General features: G+C 38.3%; 1 protein-coding gene across 1 annotated transcript in view; it reads left to right on the top strand.

The window, feature by feature from the left end:
- The window catches only part of LOC150106510 (pleckstrin homology domain-containing family G member 7-like), a 280,061-nt gene that overhangs the window by 116,188 nt on the left and 144,079 nt on the right, over positions 1 to 19,794 (top strand). The window contains exons 9-10 of the mRNA XM_090393016.1: positions 10,415 to 10,510; positions 14,318 to 14,419. Coding sequence (XP_090249142.1) covers positions 10,415 to 10,510; positions 14,318 to 14,419 — 198 coding nt within the window. The remainder of the gene's footprint in view (positions 1 to 10,414; positions 10,511 to 14,317; positions 14,420 to 19,794) is intronic.

Below are 19,794 nucleotides of genomic sequence, written 5' to 3'. Positions count from 1 at the left end.
CCTTTCATAACTTCCAGGGATGGCCTCTTGTCATCACTCCTTCCTGCTGTTCAACCAAGCGAAAGACCTCCCCAGTGTCAACCCTGTAACCACCTCTCAACAGTTTAAAAGTCTCAATCATATCACCTCTCCTTCTATCCACCAAACTCTGCAGTCCACATTCCCTCAGTCGATCCATTTAACTATCATTGTACAGTCCTAAAACCATCTTTGTTATCCGCTTTTGTACCCTTTCCACAGTTAATTTATCCCTTTCAAATCCTGGGGACCAAATCTGTGAACAATAGTCCAAGTGTGGTCTGATCAGGGTCTTATACAACGGAATGATAACTGTTTTATCTCTGCAGGTCAGTGTCCTTCTCATTATTGCAGCAATCCTCTGTGTTACCTTCACCACCTTTGCAATATGTCCCCTGAATTTCAGGTTTCTATCAATCATCAACCCCAGATCTCTTGTCTCCCCTACTTCTCCGGCATAGCTCCTCTCATAGAGCATGCAGCATCCCATCGATGTGTCCCAGACCTCAAGACCTTACATTTTGCTGCATTAAACCGACACCCCCATTCATTTGTCCATCTATCTAGCTTATTCAAATCCTCTTGCAGGGCTGCCACATCTGCACTATTACTAATAATCCTTCCTAGCTTCGCAAACAATTGAATATCCTCTTGCAATCCACTGACAATGTTATTGCTATAAAGGTTAAACAATACAGGTCCCAGTAGTGAGCCCTGTGGGAACCCACTTGTAATCCTCTGCTTCCTTGAAACTACCCCACCATACACAACTCTCTGATACCTATCGGACAGCCAATCATGAATCCAGTTGACCAATCTGACATCCAGACCCATGTGCTGCAACTTAAATATCAGCTTATCATGTGGCACCCTGTCAAATGCCTTCGCTAAGTCTAAGAAAATTGCAGTATATGCCTTTCCCTCATCTAATGCTCTTGTAACTTTATCATAAAAGGCTAGCATATTGCTAAAACAAGAAAGAGCGCCCCTTCGCAAATCCATGTTGACTCTCACAGATAACATTACCCTCATCTGCCCAATGCTGTATACAGTCCTTCACTACTTTCTCCAAGATCTTACTAACTACTGATAACACACAAACTGGCCTATAATTAGACACTGCCAGTCTGCTACCGCCCTTATGCAATGGCTATCTTACCTTCCTTCCATTCCATGGGCACCTTTCGTGCAGCCAGACTTTCATTGAAAAGCCAGGTCAAAGGCACTGTCAGTTCCCTACAGCTTTACTATAGGAACTGATAGGGCCTTTACAGTTCCACAGCTTTACTGACATCCAGAGTACTCAGTATTAGAAACACACTCTCCTCCTGTACCTCTAAACCACGAACCTGCCCAATCCCTCTAGCATTAAAACTGACTCCTACAGGATGTAATACTTGTTCATTGAATAATTCCACTATGTCCGCTGCATCAGTCACTCTATTCCCATTTTTATCTCAAAATATCATTCTTCCACAGTCATTTCTCCTCCTACTGGCCACATATCTAAAATATTCCCTAAGATTTTCTTTGGATCTTAGGGCCAATCTCCTCTGATATTCCAGTTTCGTCTTCCTTACCATACTAGTTACTCTTCTGGCCTATGTCTTATACTCTGCATGCATCTTCTCTTCACCTGTCTCCTTATATCTCTTCCATGACCTCTTTTTCGAATGCAATTCCTGTTTAATATTGTTTGTCATCCACTTTACTCCAAATTGTATCTTCTTGTTCGCTTGTGGTATACAACTTACCATTGCTGCTAACAAATATTCTTTCATAGTTTCCCACACACTAATGATATCCCAGCCTTCCAATTCCTCCCTCCATGAAACTTCCCCAAGTTGACGTCTTAGACTATTATAATCACCTGCCTTATAATTCAACATATGTTCCCGTCTCTTTGATACTCCTGCATGTCTATTCATTTTCCAAGTAAAAACCATATTGTCACTCTCTCCAAATGGTGGGAGAGATGTCATCTCAGTTATTATCAACTCTTCTGACGCTATAACCAAATCTAAAACTCTTGAACCTCTTGTTCCCTCTATTACATGTTGCCTAAGACATTTGTCCCTCAAAAATTCTAGAAATTCCATTTCCTCATTGCTACATGCATCTTCCTCTCCCCAATTTATACTACAGTAGTTAAAATCTCCCATAACAATCATTCTTCTTGCACTTGCCAAACTCAGCTGTCTAAATATTTCCTGGTCCCCACCCTCTGTGCTCCTGGGTCTGTAGCAACACCCCACTAAATATCCTGTCTTGCCCACCTCTACCTCACACCATATGCTTTCAAAATCATTAGTGCCACTGCCTTCCAAAGTCTCCACTCATAGAGAACATAGGTTGTCACATATCATAAGCAACAATAAGATTACCAATAGACTGAAACCCTATAACTCTAGACCCCCGTGCATGTATGGGCTCCCAAAAATACATAAAGATAATGTGCCATTACGTCCTATAGCGGATGGCATTGATTCCCCCACTTACAAACTAGCCAAGCATTTAGACAAAGCGCTCTCACATTATACTGGCAACACACCATCACACATCAAAAACTCAGCCCACTTCAAAGCCAGTATAGAAAACCTTACTCTCCAACATAATGACATAATGGTCAGTTTTGACGTCTCCTCCTTATTCGTGAATAAGGAGGAGTCAGATAGTGGGGACAGCCATGGGTTCACCACTTTCCCCACCCTTGGCTAACTTCTTTATGGAGACTTTTGAAGAGAAAGCCTTAAACTCAGCCCCACAAAAACCTACCATATGGCTTCGCTACGTATGATGTGTTTGCTATTTGGCCACATGGCCCAGATTAACTCCTCTCCTTCCTAACACATTTAAACAACCAACACCCTAGAATCAAGTTCACCCTGGAAAAAGAGGCAAACAATAACCTCCCCTTCCTAGACGACACACTAGTCACCCGCCAACCTGATGGAACCTTGGTTTTCTCAGTTTATAGAAAACCCACCCATACAGGCAGATACATTCACCAACAATCCCATCACCCCCCCCCCCACAACAATATGGAGTTATTAAGACACTATTCACAGGGCAAAAATAATCTGTTCTAATGATCAAGCCCTAACCACTGAACTAAATCACATCCGTGACACTTTCTCAGCCAATGGCTACCCCCCCCCAAAAAAAAAATACTTAACCCAGTTATCCACAACAACCCACCACCCCCTCCCCTTCACAAAAAAGATTACTCTAGATCCATCACCATTTCCTACATCCGAGGCACCTCGGAAAAAATCAACAAAATCTTAAAAAAACATGACTTGACCACCTATTACAGACCACATAGAAAATTGGCATCCCTTATCCACTCCACTAAAGACCAACCACTTCCACTAGACCTACCTGGTGTATACCAGGTCCCTTGCTGCTGTAAACTGTCCTACTTTGGCCAAACAGGCAGGACAGCAAATATCAGAATCTCAGAACACAAGGATTACATCCGATTTCACAAGTACAGCCACTCTGGGCTTGCAGACCACGCTCTGGATACTCGCCACAGAATAAGATGGAAGAAAGCCACAGTAATACACCGCAGCAAGTTCAAATATGAAAGACTATTCATGGAATCAGCCTCAGCCCTTAGGAATATGCCAAACCTCAGCAAATTTGGATGCATGAGACTACCCCAAATATGGGAAACATTTATCATTAGAACTTCAGCCCAAAGGCCAAGAACTACCAATATAGCCCGCCAGGGGGACCATCAGGACTTTAAGAAAACGTTTACTTTTTAGCTTCGGTTCTCATTTGCTGTTATGTAATACTTGTGTGCACGTGTCTTTGTAATAAGTTCCCAAGAAGATGGCAACGTGATGTTTGCCGAAATATCGGAAAGTATATATTAAAGTTTATTTAATTTATATTTCTAGTGTACACTGTCAATTCCTTAATTATTAGTTATCATTATTATCATATCATAAGCACTACTCCTCCACCATGCTTTCCCTTCCTATCCTGCCAAAAAATGCTGTACTCAGCGACTTCTATTCCTGTTATTATATCCTCTTCTGTCAACCACGTCTCAGTGATCCTGATAATTTTTGGCCAGGCTGATGCTATCTGCACCACCAATTCCTTTCCCTTATTCCGGATACTCCTGGCATTAGTATAAAGCATATAAATGCCGTTGTTTCTATACCCAGCATTATCCCCTCTAGACTCAGTGTTAGCTGATGTCGTCCCCCTTCTCCTAAGTACCCATTCCCACAAGAGGCCACCCCTGCTATCATCCTCCCTGGGACACACTGACTTGTTCAGAACAGCAATCTCTCCAGATGCCTATGTCCTTCCTCATTCACATGTAAACGGTCTCTCGCATACAATTCCTCTCTGTCCTCAAATGCACTCCAAGCATCCACATATTCCAGTCCTCTCTTGTCACACATTCTAGCTATTATTATTTCATGCAATATTACTGCTCTTCTGCTCAGCTCGTCATTATCACACACACTATCTTTCCTCTCTGTGCCTTCTTTCATACCACCTCAAGCAAGAATCTCATATCTCTCGCTGCCCTATTTACACCACCACTCAAGTCATTTGTTCCCACCATCACAATCATCTCATCCACCTTAACTGCCAGAGCCACACTTTCTATCGTTCCTCCTGGCAAACGCTCCTCACACATCCTATCTTGAACACCACAGATCATTGAGTCCCCATACATTATACCTCTTACCATTCCCTCTCTCCTATTGTTTCCATTTTCTCCTCTTCTTTCATTCCCAGACTTCTCTCTCATTCCCTCTCTCCTACTGTTTCCATTTTCTCCTCTTCTGGCACTCCCAAACCTCTCTCTCATTCCGTCTCTCCTACTGTTTCCATTCTTTCCTCTTCTAGCACTCCCATCCCTCTCTCTCTCCTACTGTTTCCATTCTCTCCTCTTCAAGTACTCCCATACCTCTCTCTCATTCCCTCTCTCCTACTGTTTCCATTCTCTCTATTTCCATTTCCACATCCAATTCCATTCTCTCCTCTTCTATCATTCCCAAAACTCTCTCTCTCTCCCCTGCATTTATCTCTTTCATTCTCCTAATCTTATCTTTCATACTTCTCCCAAGACGTTCCACCTCCTCTTTCAGCTCCTTTATCTCCCTCTGCAGGTCAGTCAATCTTAATCGAAATTCACTCTCCCAAACAAAACCATCTCCTAAACTTTCACAGTCACTCACACCTACACTATCAGCTATTATTTTCTCATTCATATTTTTTTCTTCATTCTCTCCTATCACACTACTCATCTTCCAGTATTCATTTTCCTTTCCTGGAGCAACAAGGTCAGTTATTGAGATATCTACTGCATTTATTTCCTCCCACTGCCTGCACTTTACGCACACACGCACCCCCCCCTCTCACAAGCCAGATATCCAATTCCCGAGATGCATACATGCCGCAAGTACTGCATGCCACAAACTCCCTTATTATATTGCTTATAATAGAGTTCTTAAATGGTGGAGAACTTGGCGACACACCATTTGTGACTGCAGCTGAATCCGCCATCATTCGTTGCTGCCGAGGGACTACTAGCATAATTGTTAATTATTCAAAATAGTATCGCTAATTAGTGTCAAAAATAAATGCTAAATAAGTATTAGGGAGTAGTATAAATAAATAAGAAAATTACAAGCAAAACAAAACATTAAGTACACTAAATAAAATGAAATAAAACTAAATACAGTAATGAAAACTTCACTTCGTCTTGTCTTCCACCGTTATGCAACCAACTGCGTCTCACATCAAGGTTAAGTTTATGTTAAAGCAAATGAATGTGCTTTGTTATTTCAGGAAACATTTGTTGTGTCGTCCATCTTGCTAATTGATCCATTTATGTTGGTTAGTTGGATCTATTCTTATTTCTTTAAATTCCATTTTTATTTTGTTAGATGCTGATTGATACTGATCCGAATATAAGGAAATTTATATTATCCTGTGCCACCCTATATTCAGATTAGTCTATATAATGTAGAGGAATCAATCATCAACTAACTTTTGCAATCTCACTTTTCTACAGGCCAAGGTTAATATTATCATTTAAGGCTTCTGCAAGGTCCGATAAACTTTATGAGCAGTGCAATGAAAGAGAATCAGGCAAACACCAAATTGAAATCAATAAAACAAAACATTTAATGCAGGGTTATATAACATATACATTAAGTATAACTTTGAAAACAAGATAATGCAAATCAAATTAGTTCAAATATTCATAACAAACAAACATTAGGCATCAGACATCCAGCTGTCAATTCTACATTCTTCTGAATAATTAAAAATGGTTCACACAGTTCAATTTTACAGAATCTTACAGTAAATATTCTTAAAGTAGAATTCTTTAATTCTCTCGTAGTCAACAAACACTTAATTCAATTATGAGGCAGTTATCACTTCAAGGGGGAAACACTTTTAAGCTCCATACTTCGGCTCTTTTTAGTAGAACACTACAGCTAATGTTAAGATATATCAGGTGGAGCTAACTTTTATTTCTTCATGCTGAAATATAAAAAAATGGACTGCTCTTACTGGGTGGTTAAAAATTTTACACATTGGATTCACTATAGGCACACTTAAAACTAGTTAACTATCACTTTGAAGTAACACTATTCGAAAGAAATCTTCACTATAATAACTGAAATATTAAACATAGAGCTTCACAAGTCTTGACACACTCGTTTTAGGTAATCTACTTATTCCTTGTTTTCTTCTATGCATTAAATTCAGCTTTGCACTATTCTTCCTCAAAACAATTGGAATTCGTCGTAATTTTAGAATTCCGTATAAATATTCCTAATTGCCTATTAATTTCCCAGTTCCTTCTTAATAATCTATTTACAGCATTTTCCAAATCCCCTTACTGCCACCCGTTACTTTACTCCTTGCTGTCCTGAATGCTTCTCCTCTCTCTTTACTTTTGTTTTCCAATTAAAATCATTCATTCTTCCCACCAAAATCCGGTTCTAGCCAGTCCAGCTCATATCAATTCCTTCTCCCTTCGAATACCATAGCTCACACTCCACGCACGCTCTATCTAAAATTAACTCCGTTTCCTTGACAACAGCCAATTGAATCTAATCAGAAGAATTACATAAAATCACTCTTACATACAGAAACAATATAAAAAAGATATAACACAATTCATTTAGGATATATTTACAAGTTATAAAAAGAATTTATACAGAATAAATAACTAAAAAAATTAACAATTATTATATCAATAAAAATTTAACAGTAAGTGTTTAATTTATAATTTACATAGGAGCAAACTTAGCTCAGGAAATATGATACATGTTAAATCATGAATGAAGTATTAATAAATCATAAAATTCTTCATTCACAATTTAACAGAGGCTTATTTTTCCTCTGAAAAATTTTTCACTCTAGACTCATGAGTGGAGAAAATAGACTTCTTATCTCCCTTTCGAGATCTTAAATAATATCTAGTTTGAATAAAATCTAATTTATTACTACAGTTAGTATTTTTGTATCTCTATACATTTTCACTTAGATTCATTCTGCTTTCATTAATGAGAGTAGTTTGTCTCTTATTTTTGTAGTATGGGGGTGTCTCATCAGAGCAGAGTCCCTCATTTCTGTCTCTAGCATTATGTCTTGATTGTCTTATGACTGGGTTTTTCATTTCAATGGTACTTCTTCTGTGATCTGTCATTCCCTGATAATTCCTTTTCCTTCCATATACATTCTCCAAAGAATCTTCTAAGTAGGATAGTCTGTCACACTTGTCCTTTCCTCCGCTTCTTCTTGCCTTATTAGATCTTGGATGTAAACTAATTGCTTTGGCAAAGTTGATTCCAATTATCAGTTGATCTGTCTTGCTAACTTCTAATTCAGGTGTAGATATTTGTAATGTTAAGTCTGTGGTAGGTTTAGCTTGAGGTTGATTAGGTTTACCAGAATTTGAGCCACTGAAATCTTCAATTGACTCATTAGTAGTTGGCTGTACTTCACTTGTAGGTTGTATCACATTCGTCTTGCCATGCCTTTCTGTTTGTTTCTTCCATCCAATATTTGTAGGTGTATTATTTCTCCAGATTTTTCTTCTTCTATTCATTATGGATATCTCACCCTTAGAAAAGTCACATCAGAAACAATAATTTTTCATAAAGTTAGTTCCTAAAATGATGTGAGAACTCGAGTTGGGTATTGATAGAATAATTAGTAGATCTTGCCAAACAAATAACCCAAAATTTGGTAGAAAAATCCTTACACGAGCTTTCTTATACGCCATGAAAGTAGAGTCAGAGAGCGTAGTAATTCTCGCTGGTCTTTTCAATTTAATAATATTTTTCCATATTCTATGCTTGATGTGCATGAGGTAGTCTCTACTGATAGTTGAAGCATTGCAACCTGTATCTAGTAAAATATTACATTGATACCCTTGGATATTTCCTCTTATTTTCATCTTTGATTCATTCATCTTAAAAGAGTTATCAAGATTACTATGTATTTTGTGAGGAATCTGTCCAAAATTCAAATCCCATATATTGTTTGAGTATGTTCCTTTAGCATTGGAACAATTTCTAGCAATATGCCCAGTCCTGTGGCATCAAAAGCATTTTGGAGGATCCTTATAGTTGGAGAAATACTCTTTCTTTGCTTGAGGTTGAAAGGTAATAGGCATCTGTAGATTGAGTCTTTCTAATCCATGCACCACTTTGTCCAGATCTGCTAATATAGGTTGATTCTGTTTTTTTACTTCTTGTTCCACCATTTTGTTGATTCCATCAAGGTAGGGTTGTTGCTTTCATGAAAAGTTGTAGTAATAACTACCAGCTGCTTCATTACTTCATCAAGGCGATCCATTACTGGTTGTTGTAATCCTTTTACTTCATGATGAATTAAGGTTTTTATTTCTTGCATTAAACTGTTCTTATTGGATAGTTCTTCACTCTCATCTATATGATTACCATTTCCTCAATTTTTGGGAGAAGAATCAGATGATGTACTATCTTTTTTTTCCTTCTTTGAAAAGCTTAGAGAATTAGCAAACTGGAATGATTTTCAATTACTAATATTACTACGAAGTAAGTTGACTGGTAAGGCAAGGATGTTTTTATATTCATCTCCAGTGCTTAAGGAAACATTAGAATATCAGAAGTTTAAAGATATCTTAATTTCACAGTTCTCTAGATTGAGAAGTATTGGACCCAACTTGTGGAAAATACAGAGGATCACACAAAAGGATAAAGAAAGTGTTACAGAGTTTAAGGGGATACAAATCCCTTGTTGTTCAACTGCTAGTAAGCAAAACTGTAAGATCGAGAACTACGAATCTATGAGTTTCATATATACCGAAAAACTATCAGCGAATCCAAGTGTAAATGACCACTTGGTAGTAGAACACCAAGGCAACTCGAAGCAAAGGTGGAGCAAGCTCCCTCACTATCCTTGATATTTTCTCATGAGGTAAAGACACAGCCCCTAGGGGATGTAATACTATAATTACATTATGAGGAGAGGTCACTACCCAGACCAGTTTCAACCTTTTTTGAGGTCTCATCAGTGAGTAGGTAGACCTGGAAGATAACAAGGTTTAAGTGAAAAGAACTTACCTACCTTTACTATACAAATGCCATAAAGGTGTGTTTGTATAAATTTAAATTGAAAGCCAAATGGCTATTTTTCTGACATCTTTACAAGGGATTTGTATCCCCTTAATTATTATTAAGGATGCCAGAAAAATAGCCAGATGTGCCAGAAAACTCAGGTTTTTCACCTTGCAAACAGGCAAATCAATCCAGTGAACACACTCATCTACAGACATAAAATACTACTATTGTTAGGCAAAAAAAAAAAAAAAAGCAACAGGAAACCACTACAGCAAATACTATTATTATTCCATAGTCAAGTAGCATTGCTACCTACCAGCCATTAGGTTGAGGAGAAAAGAAAAAATGTATCTATTCTGTCCACAAATGTTCCTAGTGACATGTTCATATTTTACAGGAAAAATTCCACCTGTTATCACAGCCCTCTTTGCTCATGTACTATAGTCTCGATATTTTGTCTGGAAAAATAACTTTTATCTATAAAAAAGAACCTACAGCCATAGAATCACCACACTTTCCTCTTATAGCCAACATTTATATAAACACTTTTGAGCAGTGAGTTCTAGATTTCAAAACTTTAAACACCTTTTACCTCAGCTGCCTTTAAACAACATGCATGTAATTCCCCATGGAAACCAGAAACACTTGGATAAGCAGTTAAACATTAATATAATTTCTTATCAAGTATAATTTACTTTATAACCAAGTAAAAAAAAACTTCCTAGAACTCTGTATTTTCTTATTAAGTACAATATAATGAATCAGATGCAGTGAATATATATATTTTTTATTTATAGGTGTTCATGGAACCATTAAAGAAAATTCAAGTAGAAGGATTTGCTATGTTTGCTGAGCCTGAAGTTTTATTTGGGAATTTGGATGAGCTTTGTTGTGTAAGTATATTTTAATTCCAATATTAAATTTGCTCTGTTCTCACAACCAAATATCAGTTAGTAAATAATTATTCATCAATATTTAGAAAAATATTTAGTAGAGGTTTGATTATAGTTATTGACTAGAGAGACTTTTTTTGTGCTTTTTGTTTTTTCCTTGCTGGTTTCTGCTGCCCTCCAACCAACAAGCTGCAGGCTTGAATCCCAACCATGACATGAATGTTTGTGAATGTCTTTAAATGGGGGAATAAATTTCATTGCCAGTGTGAGACCACTGCCCACTTATTTAAGGCCTGAATATTCAAAGTTTCATGCTTAATTTCTAAATAGCAGGATTTATAAATTATGTAAATAAATAAATTAATAAAACCTTAGTCCATCCAGGACACTAATGTACTGTAGGTTCATAACTTTTTTAGGTGGGAATTGTGTGAAAAAAAAAATTCCAGAGTTAGTCAGTCTTTACACAGGCAAATTAGGTTTATCTAAAATACTGGGAACTAGTATTTTTAACCCAATGCATTCCATGCTCCTACCACTCTCCATGAAAAAAACTTACTTCTTGACCTTTTACTCACTACTCACTATCTTCTTTTGCAACTTCCAGGGATGGCCCCTTGTCCTACCATATGAAAAATCTCCTCAATGTTAATATGATAATAACCTTTCAGCTGCTTAAATGTCTAAATCATATCTCTCCTTTACCTTCTATCCACCAAACTCTGCAGTCTGCATGTCCTCAGTCTATCCTCATAATCAACATTGTTTATTATGTTGATTATGAGGATAGACTGATAGACTCAATGTCCTCCTCAGCATTGCAGCAATTCTCTGAAATGTCTTCACAACCTTTGCGCTTCCTTGGAACTTCAAATCTATATCCACAATCACCCCCAAGATTCCCTGCTTCCTCTTCTTGTCACATATAACTCCACCAAGTAAGTATGAAGCACCCCATCCCATCTATCCATCCCAAATTTTAAAACCTTACATTTAGTTGCATTAAACTTACATTCCCATGACTTTGCCCACCCTTCCAGCTTTGAAAATTCTCTTGAAGAGCCAAAACATTAGCACTGTTACTAATAACCCTCCCAAGCTTCACATCATCTGCAAACAACTGAGCATTTCCCTGTAGTCCTGTGACAATATCATTGCATAAAGTTTGAAGAGTAATGGTCCCAAGACTGAGTCCTGTGGAACTCCACTTGTAACCTTCCTACTCTCTGATGCTGCTCCTCCCATATACAACTCTCTGATATCTATCAGAGAGCTAATCACCAATCCAATATACTAACCTGATATCTAAATACATATGATGCAACTTAAAAATCAACTTGTCATGTGGCACACCCTGTAAATGGTCAATTGCCTTGGAAAAATCCAAAAAAATGACAGTGTATACTTTACCCTCATCCACTGCTCTTTTTACTTTATTGTAAAAGATAACCAGATTACTAAAACAAGAGTGCCCTTTAACAAATCCATGCTGGCCTGAATAAATAATATTACCCTCATCTGCCCCCTTCTGTACACAAGTTCTTACCAATTTCTCCAAAATCTTAACAGCTACAGAAGAAATACAAACAGGCCTACAGTTTGATACTTCCATTCTACCACCACCCTTATGCAGTACTGTCTTACCCTTCTGCTCTCCAGGAACCTGCCCCATTAAAATACTTTAATTACACAGCCAAATTAATGGCACAATCAGTTCTATAGCACATTCCATTAAAAAACATGTGAAATTCCATCTAGTCTCCCCCTGCCTTATTGGCATTTAGTAACAAGCAGCAAGAAATTTGAAGGATCATACTCATATAAACATTCTGATTCTGTTCATAAAGATATGCATTTTTTCTGGTTACCAGAACTTAAGACAGTTTTTCTGTATGTTTCTCACTAGTTACATTTTGGTGGCTGTAAAAATAGAGTGTGGAGATGTTGATATGGCTCTCACTAGTGGAGATGTTGATATGGCTCCCAGTCTGGAATATTTTTCTTCACTGTCCAAAGGGGCATCAACGCTATTAGATCAAACAACCAGATTAATTAATATCTATGTGAACTATGAGGGAGAATGGTCTAATCTTTTCCATGTGTGCTTGGAAACTGTTGCCATAGAGGTAACATATTATTGCTGTTGGGGATTGGAACTCAACAGAAAATACAGCTAGATAATATCGATTCCAATCGCCCTTCAATTGGAAAAGAACTGAGTTCAATTCTCGTCCTGACAAGAGGAATCTTTATATGGGTTTTTTCAACCAAAGGTGAGTTAGCTGATCTCATACAGAAGTATCAGGGGTTTTTTCTCCCAAAAACTCGGATTTTTCATCCTGCATACAGACAAATCAGCCTTAAGAACACACACAATTTACAGACAAAAAATACTAATTTTGGTGGTGGATAGTAGATGGTGTTGTTGATGATGGCAGTGGCGGTTCGCTGTAGTTAGTGGATTAAGTGGTGGAGATGGAGAGTAGTAAAGTAGATGTCCTCCCTTGATTATTCTTTGAACTCCTTGTAGAGGTATCCTGTAATAATAATAATATCAGTGTCATCCCACCCTTAAGAACCAAAAATTGAAGTGCCATGGATGTTCTGCACTGATCATCAACTGTTAGATATCTGGATCCAGGCTCATATGGCATCACAGTCCTTTCACCAAACTAGCACATGATCAAGACTGGTTTTACGTTTCATTTCATCTAAAAGATATAGTGAGTATGAAGCATCAGATATGTGTTCCAGATAAATGGCTAATGTATGATCTAGACTACTGTGTGACCACCAACTACTGCTTCTCAAAATAAACCTGGTAGATGAAACAAATGTAAAGTCACCCTGAAAGCAAAACCTAAACCACCTTCTGCTCTTTCAGAACCAAATTAAAACATCTCTGAACATCTAGAAAGTGATGAATTGGAAAAAATGTTCACTCTTCAAGACATCTTTAATGGACACCTTCAAAATATGGAGAAAGAAAGAGAGAAAAGAAGCATATCAGAGAAACAAAATTATAAAACAAGGCTGATCCAGTTTGGGAAAAACAAATGTCCCTTGGTAGTTTTTTATATGAAACACCTGAATAGTGATACAGAGAATCATCAACAAAATCATCTTAGTAGGTAATAATGTAAAGAAAACTAGAAATAATATGGAGATATGATGACCACTACAAAGAAACACTTTCACATAAATAGGGTTGGAATTTAGGAAAGTGGCACATAAAAGCCTTTCCACCATATTTCTGAAGCATGCACTAACAGCTGCAGAACTCTCACTAGCAGCAGAATAATGCAAGCTGTCAGAATTTAAATGGTCTTAACATCAGGCTGAACAAAGTATCTGGGACTTAATCTAACTCATGTTAGTGACCGTATTTAATAGCTTATTATTGCTGACTGGATTAATTCCACCTGAACTTAGTAATAAAAAAAAAAAAAAAAAGGAATCCTACCATCACAGGGAATTGGTGCACTTTAGACTACAAGCTATTTACAAGAATCATAAACAACAGAATTAAAACTAGCATTCCTCAGATAATCAGGAGTATGCACACCCTAGTAGAAAAATGATCTTCAACCTCTTTGTATTGAGGAATCCTACAGCTTTCTGAAATTGAACAGTATCCTGTTTGGCTGTTAACCAGGATCTCTCTCTCTCTCTCTCTCTCTCTCTCTCAAATTGTACATTAATAGATAGGAGCATGGCAATTTTTGCTATAATATCATGGTAATATTTTTTCAGTTGAATTCTTGTTTTACATGACAAATAAAAATAAACTTTTATATTTATATATAGGTAACTTATTCTTTTTGTAAAGAGTTTCTGAGCCTCATCCTTCAAAAAATGACTGGTGATGGGATTGATATAACAGATGTTTTGGTTCGACTCTTCCAAAAGGTAATTTTCATTTCTCTTTACTTTTCAAATCATTAAAATCAATAAATAATAATAATATTGCTTTTATATAAAGCATTTACAACTTCATTTTAAAGATGAGGAAAACAGAGATGGATAATTGAATGGAAATTTGCGGAGGGCCAGCTGATAGTTATTATCAGATTTCCACGAAGTCAAACAACTCATCATAAGTCACACATACCTCATCAAGCCATGCCTTAAATACTCATTCATCCACACACACTCTCAGTGGTCACCAATCTACCCCCCCCTTTGACACACCTTTCTTATACAGCTTCCAGAGACAGCCTCATTATCAAAGCTAAACACATTGCCTTGATTTATGATTATTATTATTATTTGACACCACCAGGGAGTCCAAGGACTCATCGAAGGAGGGCACCTGCTCTACAACTCTGTCTCCACCATTCAATCACCAACTGACTGTAACTACATTAATGCCATCTACTGCTGACCACCACTGGTATTTCCAGACAATCACAAACACCCATGTCCATCATAGCGAGATTAGAACCCATAGCCTTTTGGCTAGATAGCGTATCCGCTCTCCAGCCAAAAGGTTACGGGTTCGAATCCCACCATTGGCATGGATGTTTGCGATTTTCTGTGAAAATCTCTAGTGGTGGTAGTTGTTGGTAGATGGCATTGATGTAAATGATAATGGTAGTTGCGGTTGGCAGAGACAGAGAGTTGTAGAGTAGGTGCCCTCCTTTAATGAGTCTTTGGACTCCCTGGAGGTGTCATGTAATAATAATAATAATTGATTTAGCATTACACAACCTAGTTTTGCATCTAAGTGTAGAGGAAATGGAAAAAGACTTACTGGTGAGCCAGCAACAGGTATATGAGAAATTAATAAGCTTTATGTCAATAAGGCAATAGGACTTTATTTATTTTTATTTATTTTGTATGATGATACAAAGACCACGAGCCCCGTTTTACAGGGAGTATGACACCATCTCAATCTCCCCCTCCCTTATTTTATCCAGGCACGGGACCGCCATAGCTGATGAATTAGGCCTATGGCTGGGACTTAAGTACTCCTGAATGTAATCCTTGTGTATTTACGAGGCTGGTTTGCCTGTTCTTGGGGATGAAAAACCCGAGTTTCCGGGTTAAAAAAAATCCCCTACTTCCGAATGGATGGCTAACTCACCTTTCGTCAAAAGATAAAGGTTCCTCACATCATGGATGGGAATTGAATCCAGGTCTTTCCAACCAAAGGGCTTTGTCTATACCAACTGAGCTCCGGAAGCTCTATGCAGGACTTGATGACATATCACTCTGTGTCTTATAATAAATTTAGTTTAATCCTTTATCCAAGTGTAAGCAAACAAAGTTTGCGCCTGAAAATACCTTCAGAACTAAGGTAGGATAGTGCAACACCAGGCAACTCTGAGCAAAGGTGGAGCAAGCTACCAACACTCCTATCTCAGTATATCCCATAATGCAAAACACATCTCCTTGTGGATATGTATAATGTTATGCATTATGGGAAGGGCCACTACCCAGACTAATTTCGACCTTTATTGAGGTCTCTTCAGTGGGAGCCAGGCCCAAGTGGAGTTTATTTTTCACTTGGTTAGACTATAATAAATTTAGTTTAATCCTTTATCCAAGTGTAAGCAAACAAAGTTTGCACCTGAAAATATCTTCAGGACTGAGGAAAGGAAGTGCAACACCGAGCAAAGATGGACCAAGCTCTCATCACTCCTTGTCTCAGTATCTCCCATAATGCAAAGCACATCTCTTTGCAGACATGTATACTGCTATGCCTTAAGGGAAGGGCCACTACCCAGACCGGTAACCGGTCTGGGTAGTAGTGTGGAATTTGTGGATGTGTGGAGTGAGTTCGATGGGCAAAAGGATTTATATAAGATAGTTTACATTTGAATGGATTTGGTGTACGGAGACATGAAAAGGTGTTGTTGAATGAAGTGGATGTGCAGAATCAGAGAAACTAGAGTTACTAGGGGGGGGGGGGGGAGTAGATATGCAGACTTTCGGGTGACAGTAAAATGTGTGAATGTGTGTAATATGCCCGAGCTAGTATGAAGCATCAAAATAGGGATGGGACAAATGGGCTTCTGAAATTCATGTATACTAATGCCAGAAGTATTAGGAACAAGAAGGAAGAATTTTTGATCTTAGTTGGCATTTCCAGGCCACAGGTTATTGGCATTAGTGAAACATGGCTGACAGAAGATGATAGAGCTAGTGTGATTGAATGTGAGGGGTATGGTGTGTTCAGGAGTGACAGGGAGAATAAAATGGGGGGGGGGGAGTGTTATTGATGATAGCCGATGAGCTGCAGCCAAGGAGAATAGAAGTGGAACTGCAGGATAGAGAAAAGAGCATGTTTGAGGCTATTTGGATTAAGATTGAGACTAGCAGAATGAAATATACAGTTGGGTGCTGCTATAGACCAGGTGATGGAATAGATGGTGGAGATAGTATGTATAAGCAAATAGAAGAAATGAGTGGAAGGAGGGTAATTATTATGGGAGATTTCAACTATGATAACATTTATTGGAAGGAGGAGAGGACATATGGGAGGAAGGAATTGGATTTTATGCAGTTATTGAGGGATAACTATCTGCAACAGCATGTAATGGAAAACAGTAGGGGTCAGAAAGTGCTTGACCTAGTAACTGAATCTGAGAATTTGGCTGTAATGAATATGACCATGTTGCCATCAATTGGTGAGAGTGATCATAGGGTCTTGACTTTGGAGGTGGCTAAAGGTGTGGAATTTACAATTAAGACAGGGTACATGTGGAATTATCAGGCTGGTAAGTATGACAAGCTTAGGAGTTTGATTGGTTCAGTGCCATGGCATGTAAAACTGCAAGGGCTGGATGTTGATAGTGCATGAGAGGCATTTAAGAAGTGTTTGCAGGAGGCAATGGCTGACTGTATACCTAGAGTCCGAATAATAAATCAAGTAGAGGTTAAATGGATGAATAACACCATTAAGCTTGAGCTGCAAAAAAAAGAAACAACTGTGGAGGGAATTTAAGGAGAAAGGTGGCCGGCAGGCACATGAATGGTATAAAGCGCAGGCCAGAAGGGTAACGAGTGTGGTAAGAAAAGCAAAGGCGGATTATGAAAGAACATTAGCCATGCAGGCTAAAGAGAATCCCAAACAGCTTTTTCGATATGTTGCAAGTGAAAGAAAAAATGTATATGGCAGAATTATTTTAAACAATGTCAATGTTAGGGAGATAACCGAATCAGTTGATATAGTGGAATTACTGAGCGAGCACTTTGCAAGAGTATATCATCCAGGTGGTGACATTGCAGGAATGAATTAACCAATAGCTTATACATGAATTGTGGTGAATGAAGTGGAGGTGAATAGTCTATTACAAAACCTCAATGTCAATGCATCTGTGGGATTGGATGGTATACCAGCTCGTGTCATGCATGAAGCGGCTAAAGAATTGTCAGTGCCCTTGACCATTTTGTTTAATTTGAGTCTTGGGTCTGGGTTAGTCCCGAGGGAGTGGAAAAAGGGGAAAATAGTTCCACTGCATAAAGGAGGTTCCAAGACTGCTGTTGTAAATTACCGACCGATCAGCATATCAGGAATCATTGTCAAGGTCTTGGAGAAATAGTCAAGAGGAAAATACAGGATTGGATAGATGAAAATGAGATACGATATGGGGGACAACATAGTTTTGTGAAGGGTAGATCATGCCTCAGTAACTTGCTCACGTTTTATAACACAGTGACGGCTGAACTGGATAAGGGTAATGGGTTTACAGCGATTCTACTGGACCTTGCTAAGGCCTTTGACAGGATACCGCATGGAATTCTAATCAGTAAACTGCAGCATATGGATGGATATGGGGTTGGTGAGATGGATAGAAGGGTGGTTGATGGAGAGATATCAGAGAGTGGTTTATTCAGGAGTAGAATCCAAAAGATGGCCAGTCACTAGTGGTGTGCTGCAGGGTTCTGTTCTTGGACCACTACTGTTCAATTTGTTCATTAATGATATAGGAAAGGATCTGAGAGGAAGTGTTCATTTGTTTGCTGATGATGCAAAGTTAGGTAGAGCAATAGTGAGTGCACAGGATGTCAAAATTTTGCAGGATGATTTGAATAGTTTGGAGAAGTGGGCTAAGGAGAATGGATGTCAATTTAATGTGGCAAAGTGTCAAGTTATGCATTTTGGAGTGAAAAGATTAGCAGCAGTATATCACATTGGTGGAACCGTACTCCAGGAGATTGACGAGGCCAGGGATTTGGGAGTGTTAGTGGATAGGGAGTTGAAGTTTAGGGGGCAGATAGCAAAAGTGGCTAAATCAGCTCATCAAATCACTTGGTTGCTGAAAAATACTTTAACAAGCAGAGACAAACAGGTTATTGTTCCTCTGTATCGAGCCTTGATAAGACCCCATCTAGACTACTGTGCCCAGGTATGGGCACCAGGGTTTCTTCTTGATGGGGAGAAGGTGGAGAGGATCCAGAGACAAGTGACCAAGATGATAGCAGGTCTATGGAATGAACCTTATGAGAACAGGTTGAAGATTTGTGGGTTGCAGAAATTGGTTGATAGGCAGAAAAGGGGTGATATGATTGAGACATTCAAATTACTGAAGGGTTTCTATAAAATTAATTCAGAAGATATTTTTGAGAATAGGACTGATGGTGGGAGGACTAGGGACCATACATGGAAGCTGGACAAGAGTGTGTTTAGCAAGGGTGTTAGAGCTAGGTTTTTTACTTTTAGAGTGGTGAATGAGTGGAATAAGCTGCCAGAGTCTGTTGTGGGTGCCATGACTGTGAATGGGTTCAAGACGAGGTATGATAGATACCGTGTGAATGTCGAATAGTTGTTCTTGACATGATGTTAGGGTCTCCTTGGAGTTGCCCATAATAATAATAATAATTTTTCCACTTCTTGCAATACATCAGTCTGTCCACCATTGCTTCAAAATCTCCATCCTCGTTAATTTCTTGCAGCGCTATACTATTCAATATAAATACACCGCTTGTAATCTCTTCAATCCAAAATTCATAACCTTACATTTTAACATTAAATTGGTAACCATTACTGTAAGTTACTTAAATTGTGGAAAGATCATACAACAATTCCTTTACTTACTATTGCCTCTTGCTAGTTTTACATTATTATTACAATTAACATTAGGCCTCCACAAAGTCAAGACTCCACTTTTGGTCCCCACTGTTGTATACAAAGTGAGAGGAAAAGAGAGCATTTTTGAATTTGAGGGGTACATGGAACTGTATAAAAGAGACAGACATCATTTAAATGGTTTTGGTATGAGTCAGCTGGAGAGATTGTTGCTGGAAAAGGGGGGGGGGGGGGGGGGAAGTAATGGTTG

The sequence above is a fragment of the Typopeltis vanoorti genome, chromosome 5 (genome assembly GCF_054136105.1).
Source record: "Typopeltis vanoorti isolate ZY-2024b chromosome 5, IOZ_Tvanoo_1.0, whole genome shotgun sequence".
Taxonomy (NCBI): Eukaryota; Metazoa; Arthropoda; class Arachnida; order Uropygi; family Thelyphonidae; genus Typopeltis; species Typopeltis vanoorti.
This window is presented reverse-complemented; position numbering and strand designations above follow the sequence as displayed.